Source organism: Zootoca vivipara, chromosome 10 (assembly GCF_965207765.1).
Source record: "Zootoca vivipara chromosome 10, rZooViv2.hap1.1, whole genome shotgun sequence".
NCBI lineage: Eukaryota > Metazoa > Chordata > Lepidosauria > Squamata > Lacertidae > Zootoca > Zootoca vivipara.
The window spans coordinates 38,639,336-38,662,022 of record NC_142593.1 but is presented as its reverse complement, the minus strand read 5'-3'; the positions used below and the strand labels follow the sequence as shown (position 1 = coordinate 38,662,022).

At 41.4% G+C, this 22,687-nt stretch overlaps 1 protein-coding gene across 1 annotated transcript in view; it reads left to right on the top strand.

Moving 5' to 3' along the window:
- ZSWIM6 (zinc finger SWIM-type containing 6) overlaps positions 1-22,687 on the top strand; it is a 97,837-nt gene that overhangs the window by 36,813 nt on the left and 38,337 nt on the right. Inside the window, exons 2-4 of the mRNA XM_035100374.3 lie at positions 8,900-9,256; positions 17,083-17,231; positions 19,782-19,932. Coding sequence (XP_034956265.3) covers positions 8,900-9,256; positions 17,083-17,231; positions 19,782-19,932 — 657 coding nt within the window. The remainder of the gene's footprint in view (positions 1-8,899; positions 9,257-17,082; positions 17,232-19,781; positions 19,933-22,687) is intronic.

Here is a 22,687-nt window from a genome sequence, read left to right as displayed (position 1 = left end):
TCATAAATCTTTGGGGGTTTGGAGAGGAGGGAGGAGAGCATTCAGTCACATAACTATCAACAATCTGAGCTGATACAGTCCAGGAATAGTTTTACCATTTGACATACTGTCTGTGTAGCCAGCCTCTTAGTTCCTGGAAGGAGGGCTGGAACAAGCCAGGATGCTTGGTTGCCCATGCATTTAAAACTGACGTTTTATTTTTAACACAACTTTCTAGCCTTGTTTGAATCATTTTGCGTCAAGGCACTTCCACATTAAAGGCTTGCACTTACGGGCAGTGTGGATGAAAAAGTGATGTTGGATGTGACCCTATAGAATGGGCTTTAGATAATATAAGCAAGTGTTATTCAAAATAATAGCATATTTCTTTGGTGTAATTTCCTCTGTATGCCAGCTAGCATATGGAGATCAGTGTGCCATTTCAAAGAATGTATAGATCAGCTGCTGTATGACCTCTTGGTTTCTTTTAACTGCAAGGTTGTTTTTTTGAAAAATAAAAAAATGAAGGAACAATAAGGATCACACAAGATGAAGCTAATTTTTTCATGTACAGTTTTCTAGAATTCACCATGAAATTGCTTCAGCTTCTGTATCTGACAAAGCTGTATGTCTCCAAACCTGTTTTTCTGATTTCATGTAGAACTGGTATAGTTGCTTTATCTTTGACAGGGAGTTCAAATACAAGCTTCTGTAAGGACTCAATTACCCACAATTATAAATTCAAGCACACACAATTTTATTTATTGCATCTAGTGCACCTTTCTAGAATTGAAGCAATTCTATCAATTGCATATGTTTTAGATATCTGCATAAATAGTAATCATCTACATTAGTTAGAGGAAAAGAGTAAAACTATTTTAATAGTTTCTAAGAACCCAATATTCAAGTTGACTAAATTGAACCTTATTAAAATTGTCAAAGATATCACAGGGGATTGACTATGATTGCAGTCAAAATTGAAAAAGCTCTTTAGCAATGCTATTTTTAATACTTATTTTGCTTACTCTTAAGGCACATGGTTCACTACGAATGGTAATAGATTCCCTTTTATCTTATTTTGATCCAGTACCAGGTAAACATGTTAGGAAGCTTGGGAATAAAAAGAATTTAGGAGCGAGGTCCAATTGTGGCAGCCCACTGACACAACAGCCAATCTGCTTGCAGGAGTCCCAAATCCAGTGGATGGACTGGGCCAGTGGAAGTGTGTGCAGTGTTAACCTGTTGTATACTTCTGCTTGCACTTTCACTTGCACAATGAAAATCACCTGTGCAAGCACGCCAGCTCTCCTACTTCTTGCACTAAACATTATGTTTGACCTATCCCTTGATAATTAGTTTTCATTAAAACTGTGTAGATGTTGTATGCCTTGATACAACAATAGTCAAAGACTCCAATAGTATTTGCAAAATCACAAACATGGAATTTTAGAGCTAGGAGGGAGGGACTCATAGGGTCATCTACTCTAACTTCCTGCAGTGCAGGAACTGCAACGTATTTTGTTGGATCTGGAGTTGGGATTCCGTATACGGACAACAGTAATCCACCAGAAGCTTCTGTTGGAGGAATAGGAGAGACTTATTTTTAGCGATTCCCTCCCCCATCACCCCCTGTAGTCCTCTGCAGCAACTTTTTGAGGGGTGTGGGGCCCCTGGCAAAATCAGTGAAAATCGCCTTCCCTTTTCTCATGTACGGTAAGTGTAATTCTGCTGAGCACAAGTGTAACATTTTATGGTCCCCCTCCCAATTCAGTATAAACTGAAAACTCTTCAGACTAGGAGTGTTAGCCATTTAAAATGTTGGGTATAGCTGCTGCAGAAAAGTCAGTGTAGCTGCTGCTTTGGTAAACAGCTCTGTAACTAGATGCAGTAATGTTTGACATTAAATGATCTGGGCTTAGAATTATCCAATTGGAATACATTGTGCTTTATGGCTTTGAGCACCTTAAATTTAGTACACAGTACATGCGTTCAAATTATCACTGTAATAGCTTGAAAGAACAAATACACCATTGTACAGAATGCAAATAATGCTTATTAAGCTTGCAGTTGATTCTTTCTGATAGATGAACCAAATTGCTGTCGGGCTGTATTTACTTGCACACAAACAGATGTGATTTTGTTCAAAATCAAGATAATTACTCCAGGCGTAGTTGTGTGTGTGTGTGTGTGTGTGTGTGTGTGCGTGCGTGCACATGTATAGAGTAAGCAACTGTTAGGGCTGTATTTTTAATCATTCTGGCTTAATTAACAGACTTGCATGTTGCTCTTTTGAAGGAGGCAGGCAGCCTTACTAGTTTCACCAGCATAAAGCACTGGTACAACTGGTGAACTAGTTATTCCAGTTTGTGGTCTGGGAATTGTAGCTATCGTTTAATAACACCTGAACATGCCTTATCTGGAAATTCCTTGCCAGCTCTTTGCCTACTCAAAACAGTTGTGGTATATAGCTGAGGGCTGAATTGGTCATCACATGCCCTCCCCATCTCCAGAAAAAGGGGCATTGGGAGAGGTTGATGAAGTAGAGAACTGGGCGGGTATCTGTGCTTCAGGCTTTCCGAGCTGTAAAGATGTGTTTGTAATAGACTGAGCACATTTTCCCCTGCCAGTTCTACACATCACTCTTTCCCCACTCCATCAGCTGCTTTGCATGGGGTGATTTACCAATCATTTCTGGGGTTTAATCCTGCTTCAGTTTCCTACCAACATGATGCAGGCAGGAAAGAAACCAATAATACAAAAATGTGTTCTCTAGGTTTTAGACTCTCTCTCTCTCTCTCTCTTTCTCTCTATATATCAGTAAAAGCATTGGTGCTTTCATTCACTTGGTGGTTACAGAGTTCTTTTGCCTTGCAGTTGGGCAATTGGTTTGTTACATCGCCTTAAGCTTTTGTACTGGGTTTTTCATATGGTCCTTGTGTAACAGTTCTGTGTTTGTCGTGCATTTGAAATGAGCAATGGCTGGCTCTATAAGGTGCTTTTAAAAAAAAAAATGCAAAAGATACTACGGGTAATACAGTGGTACCTTGGTTTGCGAACAGCCTAGTTTACGACCATTTTGGATTCCGACCAATTCAAACCCGGAAGTGCGTGTCCTGGTTTGCGAACTTTTTTTGGATTATGACCCGTGTTTTTTTATTTTTTATTACGAACAATTTTTTTGGTTTACGAACAATTTTTTTTTGGATTACAACCCTTTTTTTGTGGCCCCATTGGCGGAAGCACGCCTTGGGTTACGACCTGCTTTGGTTTACGAACGGACCTCCGGAACAAATTATGGTCTCAAACCAAGGTACCACTGTATTAGTGTATAAGCAATTGTGAGCCAAACCTTTAAAGGACACTAGTTATTCACTTTGGGGACATAACAGGTATGTTACAAACAATGCTATGAAATGGAGGCCTCAAAGGGAATAATTTTGAGCAATGTTACTTAGGAGTTCATGATATCCGAACAAGCAGGCAATGAACAGCATATAATCTACACGTTGTGCGGCAGCTTTAAATATACATATTAGGAAAGAAGCAGATGCTTTCGTTGTGAAATTGACATGTAAAATAGCAGTCTTCCTCAGCAGGGTGCAGCTCTATCTGTGACTCCTTCACATGTAATGAATAGCTAATTTATGCTGTATAGTCCACAAGAGACTGGAGGGAGATGAGGCCGTTGGGTGAGTGTTCTGGCAACAAAAGTCAGCAGGATGTGCTGGGATGTGCTTTAATGGAAGCAAATCCAATGATACTTTTGGGTGGGTGTGTAAGGGAGAGTTAATTTATAAAGAGGGTTGCTCATCTGTTACTTTGTGTTAAATTCCATTTATTGCTACAAATGGACAGGCAGACATTTGTTCATGTTGCAATAGGAGGAACTAGCAGGCATTGGTTTCTGAATAATTGGGAAGGGGGGCTGAGGAGATCTGCTGAGGAATTTGCACTGGAGAATAGACCAGTTTTCTCTCTCCTCATATAGTGACAACTGCAGGCTGCTGTCCAATCACTATCACATAAATGCCCATCTGTTGAGGAGACCTCAAATTTCCAAGAAGTATATGAGCAGAGATACATTAAACCTCTCCCCTCTTTCTGTGAAAATAGTTTGTGAATAACTAGATACCTGATCCGCTAACCATGGTTAAAACCTAAATTATGTAATAATAGCATGAAATTTGTAGACTCAAATATAAGCATTTCAACACACTCCCCTTCTTAGAGGGTAAAGTAGTTTTTACAGCATCTGTTGTGATTTTGCAACCAAATGGTGATTTTGGAAGAAGAAAACAGAGGAAGTGTTTTGAGGCTCTTGTTTCTTATCAGAAAAGACAGCTTTCTACTACATAAACAGGAAAGACAAGATAAAGTATTGTAATAACCTAAACCTACAAATCTTTGTTGGACTGTGGCCTCATTCTCACTGAGGTGGCAAACCTATGTCTGGGCTATATGATGCAAGGCTGCAGGTAGGAGCTCACATGACAAAATGCTCCTTATGAAATTCGTTACATGAATATAGTTCTTCAGAAGTCACAAGTGTTGCCTTCACTTTGTGTCTGTAGGCTTTGATTGGAGTAAAGTAAAGCTCAAGGTGCTGTAGGGAGAGTGATATTATTTTGGAACAAACATTAATTCCTCTGCATGGAGACAAATCTTTAGAATTGCTTTACCGTAGCTGAAAAGTATTGAACAGGAAGTAATATTTGGCTCTTCTTGGGAGAATAGAAACAAAAGGTGTAAGTTTTAAAAGTGAAATGAAGGGTTAAAAGAATGGGTTATTTTAGGTTTGTTTTAACATGTGATTGACGTAGTGAGGTGGCTGAACATTTCTCTCTACATCATACTCTGTCTGTCTTTTTGCCTCTAAACTGATACTATGGGTGGTTTATGTGTGGAGCTGAGAACTCTGTGACTTGGTTTGGCAAGTTCCTGCCAGTAAAGTTTTTAGTTTTACCTATTGGAAACAACACACCCCTCTGAGGAGCTCAGTGGGTGTAGTGCTGTGGCAAGACAGAGAACATTTGAATTAGTGTGATGTCCTCATTTATAGAATCATAGAATTGTAGAGGTGGAAGGGACCCTGAGGATCATCTAGTCCAACACCCTGCAACGCAGGAATCTCAGTTAAAGCATCATGGAATTGCACTGAGCTGTGTATATTTGTGTCTTGAGATCTACAGATCCTTATGGGGAAGGGCTGTAGCTCAGTGGTAGAGCATCTGCTTTGCATGCAGAAGGTCCCTTGTTGAATCCTCTGCATCTCCTGGTGGGACTGAGTATTTTCCCCATCAGGCAGTGTAGACAATACTGAGCTGGAACAACCAATGTTCTGACCAACGTTTAGTCATCCAGTACAGGTTTAATGTTGAAGGGAGATGAGCCAGATTCTTGCTGTGCATACTACAGTGGTACCTCGGGTTACAAACACTTCAGGTTACAGACTCCATTAACCTGGAAGTAGTACCTCGGGTTAAGAACTTTACCTCAGGATGAGAACAGAAATCGCGTGCTGGCAGCGCAGTGGCAGCGTGAGGCCCCATTAGCTAAAGTGGTACCTCAGGTTAAGAATGGTTTCAGGTTAAGAATGGACCTCTGGAACGAATTAAGTTTGTAACCAGAGGTACCACTACTGGCTTAGCTGATGGCTAAGCTTGTGGGATATAGCAGCTACTTGACATGAAAATTGATCAGGTGGAAGTTGAGAATAACAGATGAGTGCAGGGTACTAGCAAAACGTTATGGAGTTCTGTCAAAAACATTATCACTTGGTTTTGTATCCTGAACTTGGTTAAAGATGCAACTGGTGATAACGAGAACAGAAAGTTCTGTCTCAAACAAATCTTACTTTAACCTCGGACTTTATCACTTGTTTCCTCTGTGACTGATGTCTAGCCGTTACCATGCTTGGTCCTAGTTTGTCGGCCCTTGTGCCCCTTCAGAGAGAGCCTAGTTTAGGGTTGCCTGACCACAATGTTAGGCACTTGACTGGGTGCCTTGGTATTTCCAGGCAGCTGGAATTTTGAGGTTGGTGTTGTGTGACTGTCCCAGGACCTCATCTCCGAAGTGTTTGCTGCTGCGGTTTTCTGTGGCCTTTTATTGCTGTCTTGACTGGAAACTATACGAAGTTACAGTAAAAAGTAAAATTATACCGAAGAAAGAAGGATAACATCCAGAAGAGAGAAAAACCACCATATGAAAATTGCCAACAGCATGTATAGCAAGTCTCAAGTTGGCTAAATGTGTTTGTGTTCCTTTTTCTCTTGCGTAATCATTTCAGTACTAGAGCTGCTTCGTAGTTGCTACAAGCCATACTCGAATCAAGAGAGGCCACAGGTGTTCTTTGGGTTTGTATGAACCCTGTACCGTACCTGTGTTTCAGTACTGTATAGAGCAATGCAATATCCTCACAGTTAGAGAGGAGGAGCTGTGGGATGCTTCCACTGGTAGAAAAGAAACACTATCACCACTGATTTCTCCTTGCCCATCCTCTTCCCTCCCTGAAAATCTCCGGACGGGAGGGCTGTGCATGCTTCAGGGGAAAGGGTTAATCTGCACAAATCACCTCCACCTGAAAGAGTCTCTGCTGGATCAAAGACCCTTCTGTGAACAGAAGGAGCCCCTCCTTTTGTGGAGGGAAACTCAGCATCATAGAATCATAGAATTGTAGAGTTGGAAGGGACCACGGGGGTCATCTAGTCCAAATGCCTGCAATGCAGGAATCTTTTGCCCAACTTGGGGCTTGAATCCACAACCCTGAGATTAAGAGTCTCATGTTCTACCAAGCCACTGAGTTGATATCAAAACTTTGCATTACTGTACTGTATATGCTTTTTTTAAAAAAATAGTGAGTACATTCCAATGGGGTGGGGTGGGGGACCTGATTCCCTAAACATCATTGCTGGGTAAGGCTTCTGTTTCCCCCCCTGTGAAGACAGCCTCTCACTGACTTTTCATACCATTGACCATGGTATCCTCCTGGACCAACTCTGAGGAGTAAGAATTGGGGGCACTGTCTTACAGTGGTTCTGATCCTCCCTTCAGGGCCGAGTCCAGAGGCCAGTAGCATTGGAGGGTGTTTTTGCTCCCCTGGTGGCTACATTATGGGGCGCTATATTTAATATCTCTATGAAGCCACTGGGTGTTTTGGGGCAATGTGCCATCAGTATGCTGATGACACTCAGTTTTACTTTTTCCATAACATCTTTTTAGTGATACTGTTTTCTCTTATTTGTAAATCAATTGGAGGGTTTTTTATATACTTTCAAGCAGTATATACATTTTATGAATAAATAAAATTAACTGAATGTCTTTTATGGTCAGGAAGAGATTACTAGTTGAAAATTATGTGGGAAATGGATTGGATTCCTATGGGCAGGTAGAAGAACCAGTGTCACACCAAAAGGAATTCATGAATCATAGCTCAGTGCTTTATTTCTCTTCCCTTTCCATTTTGGTCTTGCCTTTCACTTCATTAACATTCATTTGCTTAACAAGACACACCCGGAGTTACTCACATCAATCTTTAGTTTCACAGTGCTTTGGACATGCAAAATTGATACCCTTTATTTAATCTTTGATACCACTTATCTAATCATTGGTACAAGAGTCGTGTTGGTACTATGACTGGTTTTATTTGAAATAGCTTTTAATACATAACTACAGGCCAGGACAAATCTACAGTCGACCTTTGTGTACAGAGGACATTTCTAAAGTGGATTAAATGTGCAGTAAAAGTGCACTGTAGATCGTTTCCTGGGTTGTATTACTTTGCATTGCAGGCAAGGTATCACATATTTAAATGCTTTCCCCACAACTAAGTCTATATGATAAATTTAGCACAGCACAGAAGGGTAGGATACCCTTTCCTACCTCGCATGCAAGTTTTCTGAGTGCAAGGGATCCTCTTCTGCATGGGGGATGCAGCTTTCCTCAGTGACATATACTGTACACGCTCACAAAAGTGCTTTGCCATGGTTATGATGGTATACCTTGGCTGCTGCTGCTTCTTCTTCTTCTTCTTCTTCTTCTTCTTCTTCTTCTTCTTCTTCTTCTTCTTCTTCTTCTTCTTCTTCTTCTTCTTCTTCTTCCTCCTCCTCCTCCTCCTCCTCCTCTTCTCCAAAGTCTGTGCTGAAGTTGAAGTAGGCATATGTGGTACTTGAAGGCCTATGTTAAAGTTCGTGTAGGCCTATTAGGAGTAAATGTTATAGCAAAAGGATGTTCTGCTAGCTGCACCCTCCTATTTTGGCTGCATACACATTTACACGAGGGAAAATATGTATATGCATAATATGCATTCTTAAGAGCACTGCATAACTAAGATTAAGTGTTTGTGGTATTTCTAGGTCTGAACACATGGGTAAACTCACCAGTGATCTAGAAATGGTTGTTTCTTCTTGTGAAGGTGTATTCTCAATATCAGGCTGTGAAACAAATACAGATGAACAGTATAGAATTAACTCTACTGAGTAACCCCTACAGAACCACTGAATATTGTTTTGACATTCATGTGAACTCTTTCTTCTTAAACCGGTTGAGTTCTGCCAGATTCCACTGATGGAAGGTTCTAACTAGTGTTTGCTGTCTGTGGAGCTGGAAAATGTACTGCCATGAGAGTTCTAAAGTAATGGAGGCTTAGCGCACTGGCCTGTTCAGTCTGTTTCCTGTTTTTTTCTGTAGTCATTTTCTACCACAATGACCACTTTGTGTGTGCAAAGCTATTTATATGCACACTGTTCCTTTGGGTGACTTTTAGTGGCTGCTGCCGACGACCACAGTTGCTGTCTAAGACTGTCTCTATTTAAAACTTCATTCTACTTGTTGGTGAACTACAGTTACTTTTCTCACTTAAAATGGCAATCATAGACACTTGACTGAATTGTCCTTTTTTATTCTTTTCTTCTTCAATGAACAGGTTTCCACCTGAGTGGCACAGTGACGGAGCCTGCAATGCAATCGGAGCCAGAAACTGTTTGCAATGTAGCTATCAGCTTTGATCGTTGCAAGATTACCTCAGTGACCTGTAGCTGTGGAAACAAAGACATATTTTACTGTGCCCACGTCGTGGCACTTTCTTTGTACCGGATTCGCAAGCCAGATCAGGTCAAACTGCATCTTCCCATTTCAGAGACTCTCTTTCAAATGAACAGAGACCAACTACAAAAGTTTGTACAGTATTTGATCACAGTGCACCATACAGAAGTTTTGCCAACTGCTCAGAAATTAGCAGATGAAATCCTTTCTCAGAATTCAGAGATCAATCAAGTTCATGGTGAGTTAGCTTCCTGTACAGCGTACAGGCTTACTGATATTCTTCTGTCTGTGGTGATGTACTGGACTTTCTTACATGCAGTCACCTGCGAGTAGAGTTACAGCAATAAAGGACACATTTCACCTTGGACTACTTTAGGCAATGCAGTGAAAGACTGACTGAAAACAGCTAGTAAGGAACGTTACACATACTTTTTGGAAGGATGATCATAATAGGCCCAGCTAATACTGGGAGAGAATATAATACGTTCAATTGCTTGAGGTCCAAGCAGATATGGAACAGGACAAAACAAAGGGTGGAGAACAATGCTTGACCCAACCATGTTCCAAAGGTTGCAGATGATTGCGACTTCATATGGTTTTATAGGCATCCTATGATACGTTTTTGAGCAACTATAGTGTAAAAAAAAAAACCTAACAGTGGCAGTTAGCCACATAAATAACACAGGAAGGATAGAAGGTTTTATTTATTTTATTTGTATACCAGATTTTAGGGACCCAGGTGGCGCTGTGGTTAAACCACTGAGCCTAGGGCTTGCTGATCAGAAGGTCGGCGGTTCGAATCCCTGTGACGGGGTGAGCTCCCGTTGCTTCGTCCCAGCTCCTGCCAACCTAGCAGTTCGAAAGCACATCAAAATGCAAGTAGATACATAGGAACCGCTACAGCAGGAAGGTAAATGGCGTTTCCATGTGCTGCTCTGGTTTGCCAGAAGCGGCTTTGTCATGCTGGCCACATGACCTGGAAGCTGTACGTCGGCTCCCTCTGCCAATAATGCGAGATGAGCGCGCAACCCCAGAGTCGGTCACGACTGGACCCAATGGTCAGGGGTCCCTTTACCTTTACCTTTATACCAGATTTTAGGCATGGTATAGCATGGAACAAATACACACACAAAAAAACCCTCCTCAATCAAGACAGCAAATGAAACTTTAAAGCAGATGAAAAGTTGCAGAATTAAATCGGTGAAATCTGTTAAAATGCCTGAGTAAAGAAACAGAGTGTTCAGTAGCTAAATGTTAGACTGCTGGACTCGTTGAACTATTTTCAGGGATACCAGGGTCCACAACATCACACACGCGAGGCTGAGAAAACACAGGGGTTTAGCCTAAATCTGCGTCTTCACCTTAGGAATGTCTTATCAATAAGCAACATAACAAAGAAATAAGTTCACAGTGATGACTGTGTAAACACAGCCTTAGAAGTTTTCTTGTACCAGGACTGTCCAAAAAAAAAAGGACCTTTTGATTCACTCTGTTTTACTTGGAGCTAGAGCTAATATACCTAGAAGAAAATATGGCTCAGCAATGGATAGCACAGGGTTGTTCAGCACCAGTATCTCCCATTGTTCCCTATAAATTAGCAGCTCATGGGTCAAGGAGTATGCAATGCATAGGGTAGCGTAGGGATTTGAACATGAGCCTTGTGTATCACTTGCTTTTTACACCCAAAAAGTTGGTGGTTGGTGGTGTGCGATGGATGGGTACTTGAATGACAACACCTGTTTAGGGTACCAGGATGGATGAGACAGCTGTTTTGGCATATTTTTAAGGGTTATGTTAAAGTAGGGTTTATATGGTGGAGAATTGTCATCCGTGGGAAGGAAGGATCCTTTGGGGCGCAGTAGCCGTGGTGCTAAAGGAATTTGGAGTGGCAATATATGGAAAGGAGTCCTGTTGGGGTTGAAAAGTGAGGCGTATTTCGTAGAAGCTAACTGGATGCTATTTGCCAAGGCAAGGAATTTATTTTTAAAATGTTTATGTTGCTCCAGGCATCTGTGAGGTGGGGAAGTTGGCTTTTCAACCATCTTGAGTTCTGACTCCTCTCACCCAGCAACCCATCCCCCACCCATTTAAGCATCTCCCATTTTAATTATTCTGTATATATGAATATGTCCTATAAAGGGTGTGTAGAAAATGGTGTTGTTTACATGGTACACATGAATAGCCTGCCCCATGGAGCAATGAGCTGCTACCATAGAAAGGCAGTTTCAAGTGGTGTCCCACCGCCATACGCTCCTGAGATGGCTTTCAGTCTCTTAATGTTTACAGAGAGGTTCTGAAGATTTTACGGAAGAAACAAGTTTTGAATGTGTTCTAGAGCTGTGTCTAGATATGTTGAACCTCTTCTATCTCCATATGTGTCATTCTTTTAGTTTTTATAACTAAGCTTGACAAAAGCTAGTCAGTACTGAAGTAAAAAAGTATGAGGAAAAGTCTGTTTCAGCCTTTAATACAGTAAGCTGTACTGTCTTGATTGTGATCCCATCCCTCTTATGAAAGCTACATAATGGTTGACTTGTGGCTGTAGATTTTCTTAGTGAACTTTGTCCCCCAAAAGGTATACAGAACTTGTTCGGTTGCAGCTGTTGGAATTATTTGAACATCAGTCATGAATGTCAGTCATGCAGCTGATAAGATGGCTACACTGACCAGAGCTGTTCCGATACTGTGCATTAGCTCCTTTGCAGAAAAGGATTGAAACAATGCAGTCCTACCTGTGAACCTGGATTTTACAGCACAGCTTGGCCACATTCAAATTGGTAGCTCAGGCAAATAATTCTCTGGTTGTGGCATTTTAAAAATGAAAACAACACTGGTCAAACTAGCCCTGGGAAGACTTCTTTTTAATTAGGGTTTTTTCTTACAATTTATCTTTAGAATGCCACCAGGATGCTTTCAACTGTCTTAATTGTTCTATCATAAACTTTGTCCTGGGACATTTATAGAATACTGACTAGACAAACTCAGCACATCTTTATTTTCTTGCTGAAAAGGTTGTGTGGTATTTGCAGCTCTGATTACCCAATTCTTTCCCTCCCTTGCCCTACTCTGGTAGTTATCAGAAAGGTACAACTCCATAAGGGATAAGCTTGCTTTGATACCATGCCCATTCGGTTATGCAGTCACCAGCTGCTCATGTTCATGATACCGGTATCAACCATGTTAATGTTAGGTGCTGGAAATGTCCACAGGGTCACACCACCACAGTTTTGGATCCCTCAGCCTCAAAGTAAGCAGGGCAGCCTTTCCCAACCTGTCTTGAATGGAGCTGATGGAACTGTACTACAAAACATCTGGAGGGCATGAGATTGTGGAGGTCTGAGCTGGTGCTAAGGAGTTAACAGTTTCAGGCACCAACTTGAGTTCAGAATGAGACATTCCGGATGGCCTTGGCCTGAGAGAATGTGTGTTGTTCAAGATACTTCATAGGTAAGTTGAAGTAGTTGAAATAGTCTTTGAAACTGTGGAATATGGTCTTGAAAAAAATGACTAGCTAGCAAAAGGTAGGCAAAAATAATAAGAAAAAAATTGTTGTTGTTATTTTAATGGCTGAATCTCATATACATGTTATGGGGCATTCTAATTTGACTAGGTGAATCACCACAACTTCACTGGAAGGCATTTTAGAGCCAGTGTATTACAGCACCCAAGACTAAATTTTATAAAACTGGTTTTGATTCATTGCTACACTTTGATTAGCTATCATTTCTGTACACTACCTTGTGAAGGCAATGTACATTGAAAGTTGGGTTTAAAAATAATAATAAAAACAAATTAAATACTGTACATGAAATGCATTGTGAATTAGGAAGTTAAATCTCATTAACTCACTAGTTTGGCTTTAGGCAAGTCACCCCAGTAAGCTTGAAAACCAACTCCTCAACACAGTGTTCAGCTTTATAAAAACATACACAGGACATATTGAAGACACGAGTCTAGAAGCTAGAAGATCAGCAAGGGTGTGGAGGAATAATTGGTGTTTTCCATAATATGTCACATATTATGACTGACTGTCTCCAGGGCAGAAGTCATGGGTGTGTGCTTGGTGCACTGAGCTGTTAGCTCTTGGGGAATATTTGTTTGTTCCTTTGAGGCTAAGATGGCAAAGCTGAGAAAATAAGAGAAGTATGTAGATGAAACCTTTAAGGATGTTGACAGCATCTCAACTATCTCTGGCTTCCTGGAGGCATCTGGGCTGGCCATGGTTTGACTCAGAATGCTAGCTTAGCTGGATCCTTGATGTAAAATAGTAGAAATTGTATCATATTTCCCCCTTAACCCCCCCCCCCCATCTATAATATGGTTCAAATCACTTCACATGTGTTATTTCTCTGAACACTTAGTGTTTGTTTGTTTACCTAGAACAAGTTTTGTGAATGAGCCTTCAGCCTGGTGTTTTCAATACAGGATAGAGTACTGTGATAGATTTGGGAGGAACCTCTGAGGCCATCTTGCAACATACTTGTGAACATACAATGTTTTTTTCTAGAAAAACCAGTTTCCAGTACAAAGATTTCTAAACAAACCAATGGCATCTTTATATATTGCCTATCTTCCACACACTGGTTCCATACACTTGCAAGTTACTGCAGCATAATCTCAGACAACATTCTGAAGATGCATGATGCGGTTCCCTGCCCAAAGCCAAGCGGTTCTTGGTTCCTGGCCAGGTGAGTGTGTTCTATGGGAGATGTATGGAAGCCACATGGGCCAATATGAGCCCCTTGGAAGGTGGTATAGGAAACCATCACAACAATTTAATATCTTTGGTATTGTGCCAACATGATGGTTGCCATATCTAGTCCTATAGTTCTAAGAATTTAATGACAACTGTGCAAGAGCACAGCTTGCTGTCATGTACATATTTTTCTGTTGTTTATCCACGCTTGTACTGGAGCAATTACTTGTTTTCAACTGTTTGCAAAGTAGTATCAGTCTCTGGTGTTATAGTGCCTTGTTACCATGGCTTTCCTTAAAGAAATGTTTTTGGACAACTTACATCAAGTATATACTGATGGCATGCATTGAAAATGTCTTAAAATGCCACACAAGGGGAGAGAATTTTTAAACAAGTTTGTTTATGCCTTTAGATGTGCTTGTTTGATTCTGAAGGCAGTTACAGTGGTACCTCTACTTACGAATAACTCTCCTTACGAATGTTTCTACTTACAAATGGAGCTCCGTCCGCCATCTTGGATGCGGTTTAGATAGGATTTTTTCTACTTACAAATTTTTAGATAGGGTTGTTTCGACTTACGAATTTTTTCTCCCAATGCATTCCTATGGGATTCGACTTACAATTTTTTCCGACTTACAAATGTGCGTTCGGAACGCATTAAATTCGTAAGTAGAGGTACCACTGTAATTGGGAACACTTTATATAAAGCCTTAAGCAGGAATTGTTACCGTGTTTGAAATGGGTGCTGACTACATTGTTTGGAGAAAGCCTAGTTTCATTTTCATATATGAAGAGGGTCAAGAACTGTCTTGAAGTCTCAAGTGTTTGGTCCTCATAGTGTTTCTGGTGACATCTGGCCTTTGAAGCTCTTCAGTGAGTTTCGAAGTGAGTGCAACAGTTGTCTGCCAAATTAAGACAAATATGTTGTGCAAATGGTTGGAACACTGTGCTTAAAATATCCAGGTTATTGTTTTATTTTTAAAAAGATGGTACTAGTAGCTTACACTTGAATGTGGCTTTTGTCCTGCGATGTAGAGAGTGTTGTTTGGACTAAGGTCAGAGGGATCCAGGTTCAAATCCCCACTTGGCCATAACACTCATTGGGTGGCCTTGGGCCATTCTCAGCCTCTTGTAGGTTGGTTGTGAGGATACATGAGGAAGAACAACGCATAGTGTTTTGATTACAGTATTATAGATTTACACTAAAAAAGACAATAAAACATAAGCGTAAAATCAAAAACAGAATAAAATTAGCAGCGGGATAAATCCAGGTTTAAAACCAGGAAAGAACAAGAACAGTACAAAAGGTTGAAAAAATTGAGATTGAAAAGGGGGAAGGTCCTTAGGGAAAGGGGGACTATAAATATGGCTACATAAAATGTTGGTGAGAGGTGTATCCATATAAATGGTGTGTCCAATGTCAGATCAATACTATGAAAGGCTCTTTGTACAAAAGTGTGCTTAATGAGGGTGATTACTGGCTGTGAAAAGACCCTTTAACTTGCAAATCTATTTTAACTAAGAAAAGAGACTATGCATGTTTTCTTTGGCTTTTTCAGTGTTTGTCAGTATCCCAGCTGTTAATCCACATCAAGCATAACAAACATAAGGTGAAACAAAATAAAAAAAATCCTTGCAGTAGCACCTTAGAGACCAAGTTTGTCATTGGTATGAGCTTTCATGTGCATGCACACTTCTTCAGATACACTGAAACAGAAGTCACCAGACCCTTATATACAGTGAGAGGGTGGAGAGGGGTATTACTCAGAAGGGTGGTTGGAATGGGTGATTTGCTGATAGGTGTGGTAAACCTGTTGAGGACTGTTAACGACTGCAATTGGTCATACATGAAAAAGCAAGGGGAGAGATGGCTAAAAATATCTTTATCATGTACAGTGGTGCCTCGCTTAACGAATGCCCTGCTTAACGAAATTTCCGCTTAACGAAAGGTTTTTTCGAGCGGAGGTTGCATCGCTTAACAAATGGTTTTTCCCCTGGCCGCTACTCGCTAGACGAATTTTGTCCCTTATTTTCCCCAGCACAGAGCGCAACTTCGGAGGCCTCTGAAGTTGCGTTCCGTGTCGGGGGAGGCGGGCGAGAGGCGGCGGTGGGAGAAGGTCTTCCCCCGCCCCCGCCTCTGGCCCCGCACCCCCAGCATGGAGCGCAACTTCGGAGACCTCCGAAGTTGCGCTCCATGTCGGGGGAGGCAGGCAAGGCGGTGTCTGGGAGAAGAGTGTTTCTCCCCCCGCCGCCTTGCACACAGCCGCATCGGACAGGGCTTCGGAGACCTTCTCCGAAGCCCCTTTGCATGCCGCTGCCAGTCCCCCAAAGCCTATAGGAATGCATTGATTAAGTTTCAATGCATTCCTATGAGAAACTGGGACTCGCTAGACGAAAAATTCGTTACACAAATTGACCCGTGGAACGAATTAATTTCATCTAGCGAGGCACCACTGTATGAGATAAGAATCCAATGTCTCTATTCAGACCAGGTCTCTCCATGGTTTTAAGTTTGGTAATAAGTTGCAATTCAGCAACTTCTCTTTCCAGTCTATTTCTGAAATTCTTTTGTAATAAGACAGCTACTTTGAGATCTTGTATTTAATGTCCTGGGAGATTGAAGTGTTCTCCTACTGGTTTCTATCAGGCAATCACCCATTCCCACCACCCTTCTGAGTAATACCCCTCTCCACCCTCTCACTGTATATAAAGGTCTGGTGACTTCTGTTTCAGTGTATCTGAAGAAGTGTGCATGCACACGAAAGCTCACACCAACGACAAACTTAGTTGGTCTCTAAGGTGCTACTGGAAGGATTTTTTTATTTTGTTTCGACCACGTCAGACCAACACAGCTACCTACCTGTAACTAAACATAAGGTGGTGATCTTATACAGAGTCATACCACTGGCTCTCTAAGATCTCGAGCATAGATCTTTCTTAGACTTGAAAGACTTTTAAGCTGAGATTCTGGAGGTTGAACCTGCAAAGCATGTACTCAAGCAGTGACCCTGTGCAGTTGTTCTATATCAGGCTGTTGCACGTGTTCACCTTTTTAAAACATTGGCTCTGTGTTCTGAGGTTGCAGGCAGTCAGGCAGGCTGATTTTCGTTTTCTTTTAAACACACCTCCCCAGTCACTTGGTGTGTTAAAAGTCACTATGCCTGCCTACAGTGGCCTGATTGTATAGAGCCAGTAGCTAGAATTCAGCACACATGACTGCAACCACAACAGAGATTATAATAAGGAACCATTCATAACTTCACCATATTTTGAGTGGGAACAGCTTGATCCCCATGCACCAATAATACCACTCCCCCCCTTCTCTCTGTGTGTATCTATCTTATATAATTTTTCTATTGTGGTTGTAGGTGCTCCTGATCCAACAGCTGGTGCTAGCATAGATGATGAAAACTGCTGGCATCTGGATGAAGAGCAAGTCCAGGAACAGGTTAAACTCTTCCTCTCCCAGGGTGGATATCATGGATCAGGGAAGCAGCTCAATTTGCTTTTTGCAAAGGTAGGTAGGAAGGAATATTTGTGGCTGTCATGAATGCTCCATCCACACACCGCCTGTTTTCAAGTAGGCCCTGAATTGGCTTGCTTCTTCCTTAAAGATGTCCCTGTTTGCTTATTGGAACACTGTTTGGTATTACTACTAAGTGGTCTCCTGTGGAGGAGTGCAAGTCAATGTGACTTAAAATCAGTTGTTTTTCCGGCTGCCAGTGGTTTTGGTGTCAGTATATGTAAATCCCCCAACTGCTTATTGGGGAATGCAAGGGCTTTCAAAAATAAACCCAACTCTCTTTGTTGCTAGGAAAATGTGGCTGTGATGTGTTTTTAAGGACTCAAAGAAAGACCTGCAGTGTACCCCACAAATATATTTTTTAGAAGCTTGCAACTTTGAAGCCTGACTCATGACTTTCCACATGTTTTGAGCTTGCCCTGAAGAATTAGTACATTCAAGTGAGAACTTTTAGTATGAAAGCAGAATAATTTACGAGACTGTTTTTTGTTTTGTTTTTTTGTTCTGGGTGTTTGAGGTAGTTGGTGTTGAAAACGATAGTCCAGGCCAGCCCATGCTAGCTCTGACTCTCCAGGTAATGGGAAGGTTTTGAGCTGGGCTAAGTAAGATGGGAGTTCCCCCCCCCCCCCCCAGGTCACTGTGTTGCCAACAGCTCTCTTGCTTAAGTATGACAGCTGCAGGGATGAGTCTTTAGTGGCCATCTTAACAGACATTTGCATGCTGTTCCATGCTTTTATTGACAGGTTTATACAGGAACATCATATTTTTTTCTGCACTAAGGTTTAGAAATGTGGCACAAGAAGAAACTAATGGTAGAAAATTGGAACACTTGTCATCTGCTTGAAAGGCTGGCATAGTTGACTCAGTCCAGACTGGGATGTTGAAGTCAGGAGTCAAGAGCCAAGTAGGAACCTGAAATTAAAGTCAATTCTTTGCATGGAACTGGGGCAGAGGCAGTTAAAGTTGCAGGTTGCTGGTGTTAGAATAATGTAATGTCAAGACAAGGCAGAGTGGAGGCAGCAGACCTGTCCCAGATCAGTGTGTGCCTTGCAGCTGAAACGGCACCAGTCATACTGACTGAACAGACTGACAGAAACTTGCAAAGACATCTATTTCTCCTTCAACCCAGTACAGTATTTGAAATGGATGTTAAAATATACAGAACCCAAAGGACAAATGTGGGAGGAGAGGGTAGGGAGTATAATTTTGGGCTTTAAAAACAAAACAAAACAAAACAAAACAAAACAAAACACACAAGTGTGTTCTTTTCCCAGTATGTCATAAGGAAATTTGGGACACTGATGCACTTAAGCTGTAAGAGGACAAGATGTGCCAATTATGTGTCTCAAAGAATGATTCTTCCAATGCATGGTACCTTTGAAATGGTATGAAAAAGCACAGATTTCCTTTGAATATTATGAGGATTAATTTCCTGTAATTTTTCATATTAAAATATGTATTGCGGTCCAAACCAGGAATGGTTGAGGGAATTGGATATGTTTAGCCTGGAAAAGAGGAGACTGAGAGGAGAGATGATAGTCATCTTCAACTATCTAAAGGGCTGTCACATGAGGTTGGCTGGCCATCTGTTATTGATGCTTCAATTGAGATTCCTTCATTGTAGCGGGTTGGATTAGATGACTCTTGGGATCCCTTCCAACTCTGCAATTCTATTATTCTATGTACATTTGCTCATACATTACTATCTGGGTAGCATAATTGCACAAAGAAAAATTAATTGGTATGTGAATATCAGCATTAATGTTCATACTTTAATGTGAGTTTTTTGGTATTCTACACATTCATCAGTGCAGCTTATTATTACCATCTATCTACTCCCATGTGAATTAATTCCGTATTTGATGTGATGGTGGCGGCTCATAATATTGTATTCCTCCCACATTTGGCATATTTTGTTCATTTCCGGTAATGTTAGGTATGCTGCTATCATGTTAAAAACAAATTCATTTGCCTGTCATTGGCCTTCTTTTTGTATAATTTGAGAGTCAAAACTTTGAATCTAGAGCAGGCATCCCCAATCTGCGGCCCTCCAGATGTTTTGGCCTACAACTCCCATGATCCCTAGCTAAGAGGACCAGTGGTCAGGGATGATGGGAATTGTAGTCCAAAACATCTGGAGGGTCAAAGTTTGGGGATGCCTGATCTAGAGGATGATCACATTGAAAACCCCATAAGAGAACACAGTTCCCCATATTTCAGTGTGAGATATAAGAAAGTGGCTCCTTGATATTTTCAACACTCGAAGTTGCCTTTTATATTTGGCTTCTTTCCAGTGCATTGCATAATTCTAAGGTGGATTACAACTTTCCCTCTGAGTTAGTACAAACCAACAGTATCTGCTGTTCCAAAACTAAACTCATACTTCCAGTGACCTTTATCACCATTAGTTCTCCATTTTACTGTTTGTGATTTGCTTCCCAATTTCTTTTTTCTTCCTTTTTTCATTTTCAGAGGGTAGCATGTTTTGTTTTGGGCACCTAACCTATGATTTTGTTTCTGTCGCTTTGATATTTTCTATCCTAGGTTCGAGAGATGTTAAAGATGAGAGATTCGAACGGTGCTCGGATGTTGACACTGATAACGGAACAGTTCATGGCTGACCCTCGCCTGTCACTCTGGAGGCAACAGGGAACTGCAATGACAGACAAGTATAGGCAGCTCTGGGATGAACTAGGTAAAAGCAACTCTCTAGCAGATTTTGAAGTGAAGGAAACACTGCATGTTAAGAGCTGGTGGCTCTTGTTAAAGGAGCCTGGAATAATTGCCAACCTTTGGGAAATATGGCAGCCTGGGCACTGTTTTCATGGGCAAAAGTGGTGCATTTTTGCTAAACCCAAGGACATTCAGCCAAAAATAGCTACTACATGACATGTTTAATAGTAAGAGCTGGAATATAAACACTTCCTAGGTAATAAGTAATCCATTGTATTAACAAAAGCTAGGTTGGCGGGCTATTAATAGTAAATGTTTACCTTTGTGCTTAGGTCTGCCTATCTCTCAATTCTGAAATGTCTATGAAAGGACATACTGCTTCAGTGATCAGTTTTCGTTTGGTGCGGGAAATTGTGTGGCCCTCTGTTTAAGCTTGACAGATGGTATAGTCTACACCCGGGTCCCTGAGTTCACAGTTTAGTCAAGCGGGTATGTTTACATGGGCTGTTTAATATAATGTGGCTCATTTTTGTGCCATGCTTAGGTTTGAGGGGTAGTAGGAAGGCAGGGGGGATGAAAACGCCGTTAAGTGATCTGGGTGGCGGTGGTTCATTTTCCAAATTAGACCACTTGCTCAGCACCTTAATCAAACTCTCTCTGGCCTTGTGTATTTAAGAGCTGCTGAGTTTGCACAAACGATCTTTGGAATGAAGAGTATAGTAGTACTTGATGGCTTCAGCTGGTAATAGCAGCTGAACTTCATATTGAAGTTTGTCCCAGGACAAGTATGATCGTCTGCTTGAAAATCAAAAGAATGCAAAGCTGGGAATCTGCCTGTATTTATTTATTTATTTAAAAAAAGAAGGGCCAATATGCTGTGAGTATCTTAATCTACCTTAATGGAAACTGGAACTAAAATAACTGCCACGGTTGTAATTCACACCTAGTGTTATTTTGGTGCGTCATGTATTTTGGAGGAGGGGTGCCATATTTTTTACATTGCTCGGTATGAAATAAATATAACACTGAAAGGTCCAGAGGTGCAAATTGCAAGCTGCAGCTATTTCAGTTTATCTTCCGCGTAGACAAGCAATCAGTAAGGGAATCCTTGCGACGCATTCCATCAGCATTCTTCTGGACGAATGCTGGGCGAACTATATTTAATAATGACCCTGTGCATGTTACAGGGATCTGGCTGCCTGAGAAGGGAGAGTTGTTTAGACCTGGTAGCTGACAGCTGGATATTCTCAGTTGTGGGGTAGTTACCGGTAGTGGAGGGAGAGGGTTGCTGTTGCTGTGGTCTGTAAGGGTCCAATCTCCTTTCTGCAATCCATTTTGCATGTTCACACTTGAAGCTGAAAATGTGGTATTGAGGACTCACAGACTGGGACTCTTTGGGGGCTTCAAGCATCACTGTGGGGTCTCCTTTGCAAGCCTTGCCCAGGATTTCATAGCCAACCATGACTGTGTCCCCTGTGTGGATGTTGTGTTCTGTAATAGACAAGATAAGGAGAATCCATGTGTGAGGAAGCCTCTAATGCCTTTGTTTAGAACAGATTACTTACCTTGCTAAGGTTAGAGCATATATCCCTGTAACCTCCTCAGTGTTAGTGGACTTTCAAAGGCAAATTGATCTGGATGGTTTTATGCTAGCCCCAGGAGATAATTCAGCAAACTCTGCAAACTGTTCTTTTGAAGCTCTTTGAATAGTGGACTCAGGGAGTTTACATAGTGGCTCTTCTTTCCGGAGCCCACACATGTACAGGGAAATGAGGGCAAAGAGTCATCTCTTAGAGTACAAATGTGCAAACTGCTTTGAGGGTTTGTTTGTTTGGTTTTACAATCAAGCAGTGTGTAAATCTTATGAAATAAAATCAGTAAGTACTGGATAAATGGCCAGTCTCGACTGAACATGGATTGGAGCCAGTTTGAAGGCTTGGGCTATGACAGTGATATTTCTCTGCCCTCACTGAGAGCACGTTCCAAAAATGTCTGCTGGAGATTGCACGGATACAGAGTGGTGAAGGCATTGCTCCAGTATAATGTGCGTTTTTATGGGGCTTTAGAACCTTCAGTGGTGGGCTGGGAACAGTTTTGCAGAGTGCTTTGTAGATCAAATAACTCAAATCATTCGTTCTTGCATTCCACTTTAGTAGCAGGAGTTGGAGCAGAAATGTCCAGATTTATTGGATGAATTTCAGTTGTTGACGCCTCATGATGTGGATCAAGTGTTTGGAGCTGTTGACATTACGGCTTGCTCATTTGACCCATGCCCATCCTGCCTAATGTAAGTTTGGCAGGAAGAGGGTATTGGATTCTGTGTTGGTTAATATGAGCCCTTCACTACTGCTTTGAAGGAGGCGGCAGCGCAATCTATCAAAGAAATGTCTTCTCGCAAACTTATTTTTGGTGAATATGGCTATAAGCAGGCATATTTGGATGAAACTGATAAATCTAAATCCATTTCAAACCTAGTTTCCGGATAGAAATGACTCTGATCGCCCTGAACAGACCACACTTGTAGAATAGTAGGGAATCCTGTTGGATTCTCTTGGTGGTTTCCAGTGCCGTCAACCACGCTGCCCTTCTGGACTGCTTGTGTAGGTTAGGAGTAGAGTATACCATTCTGCAGTGGCTCCACTTCTGCCAAGTAGGACTGTTTCAGTTTGTGCTGGGAGCACTGCTCCAGTTGTGTTGTGGACTTCCATCTTACCTCTAGTGTTAGTTAATAACTACATGAGGTCACTTGGGGTGTGGAGCTCTGTCCAGTAGCAGAC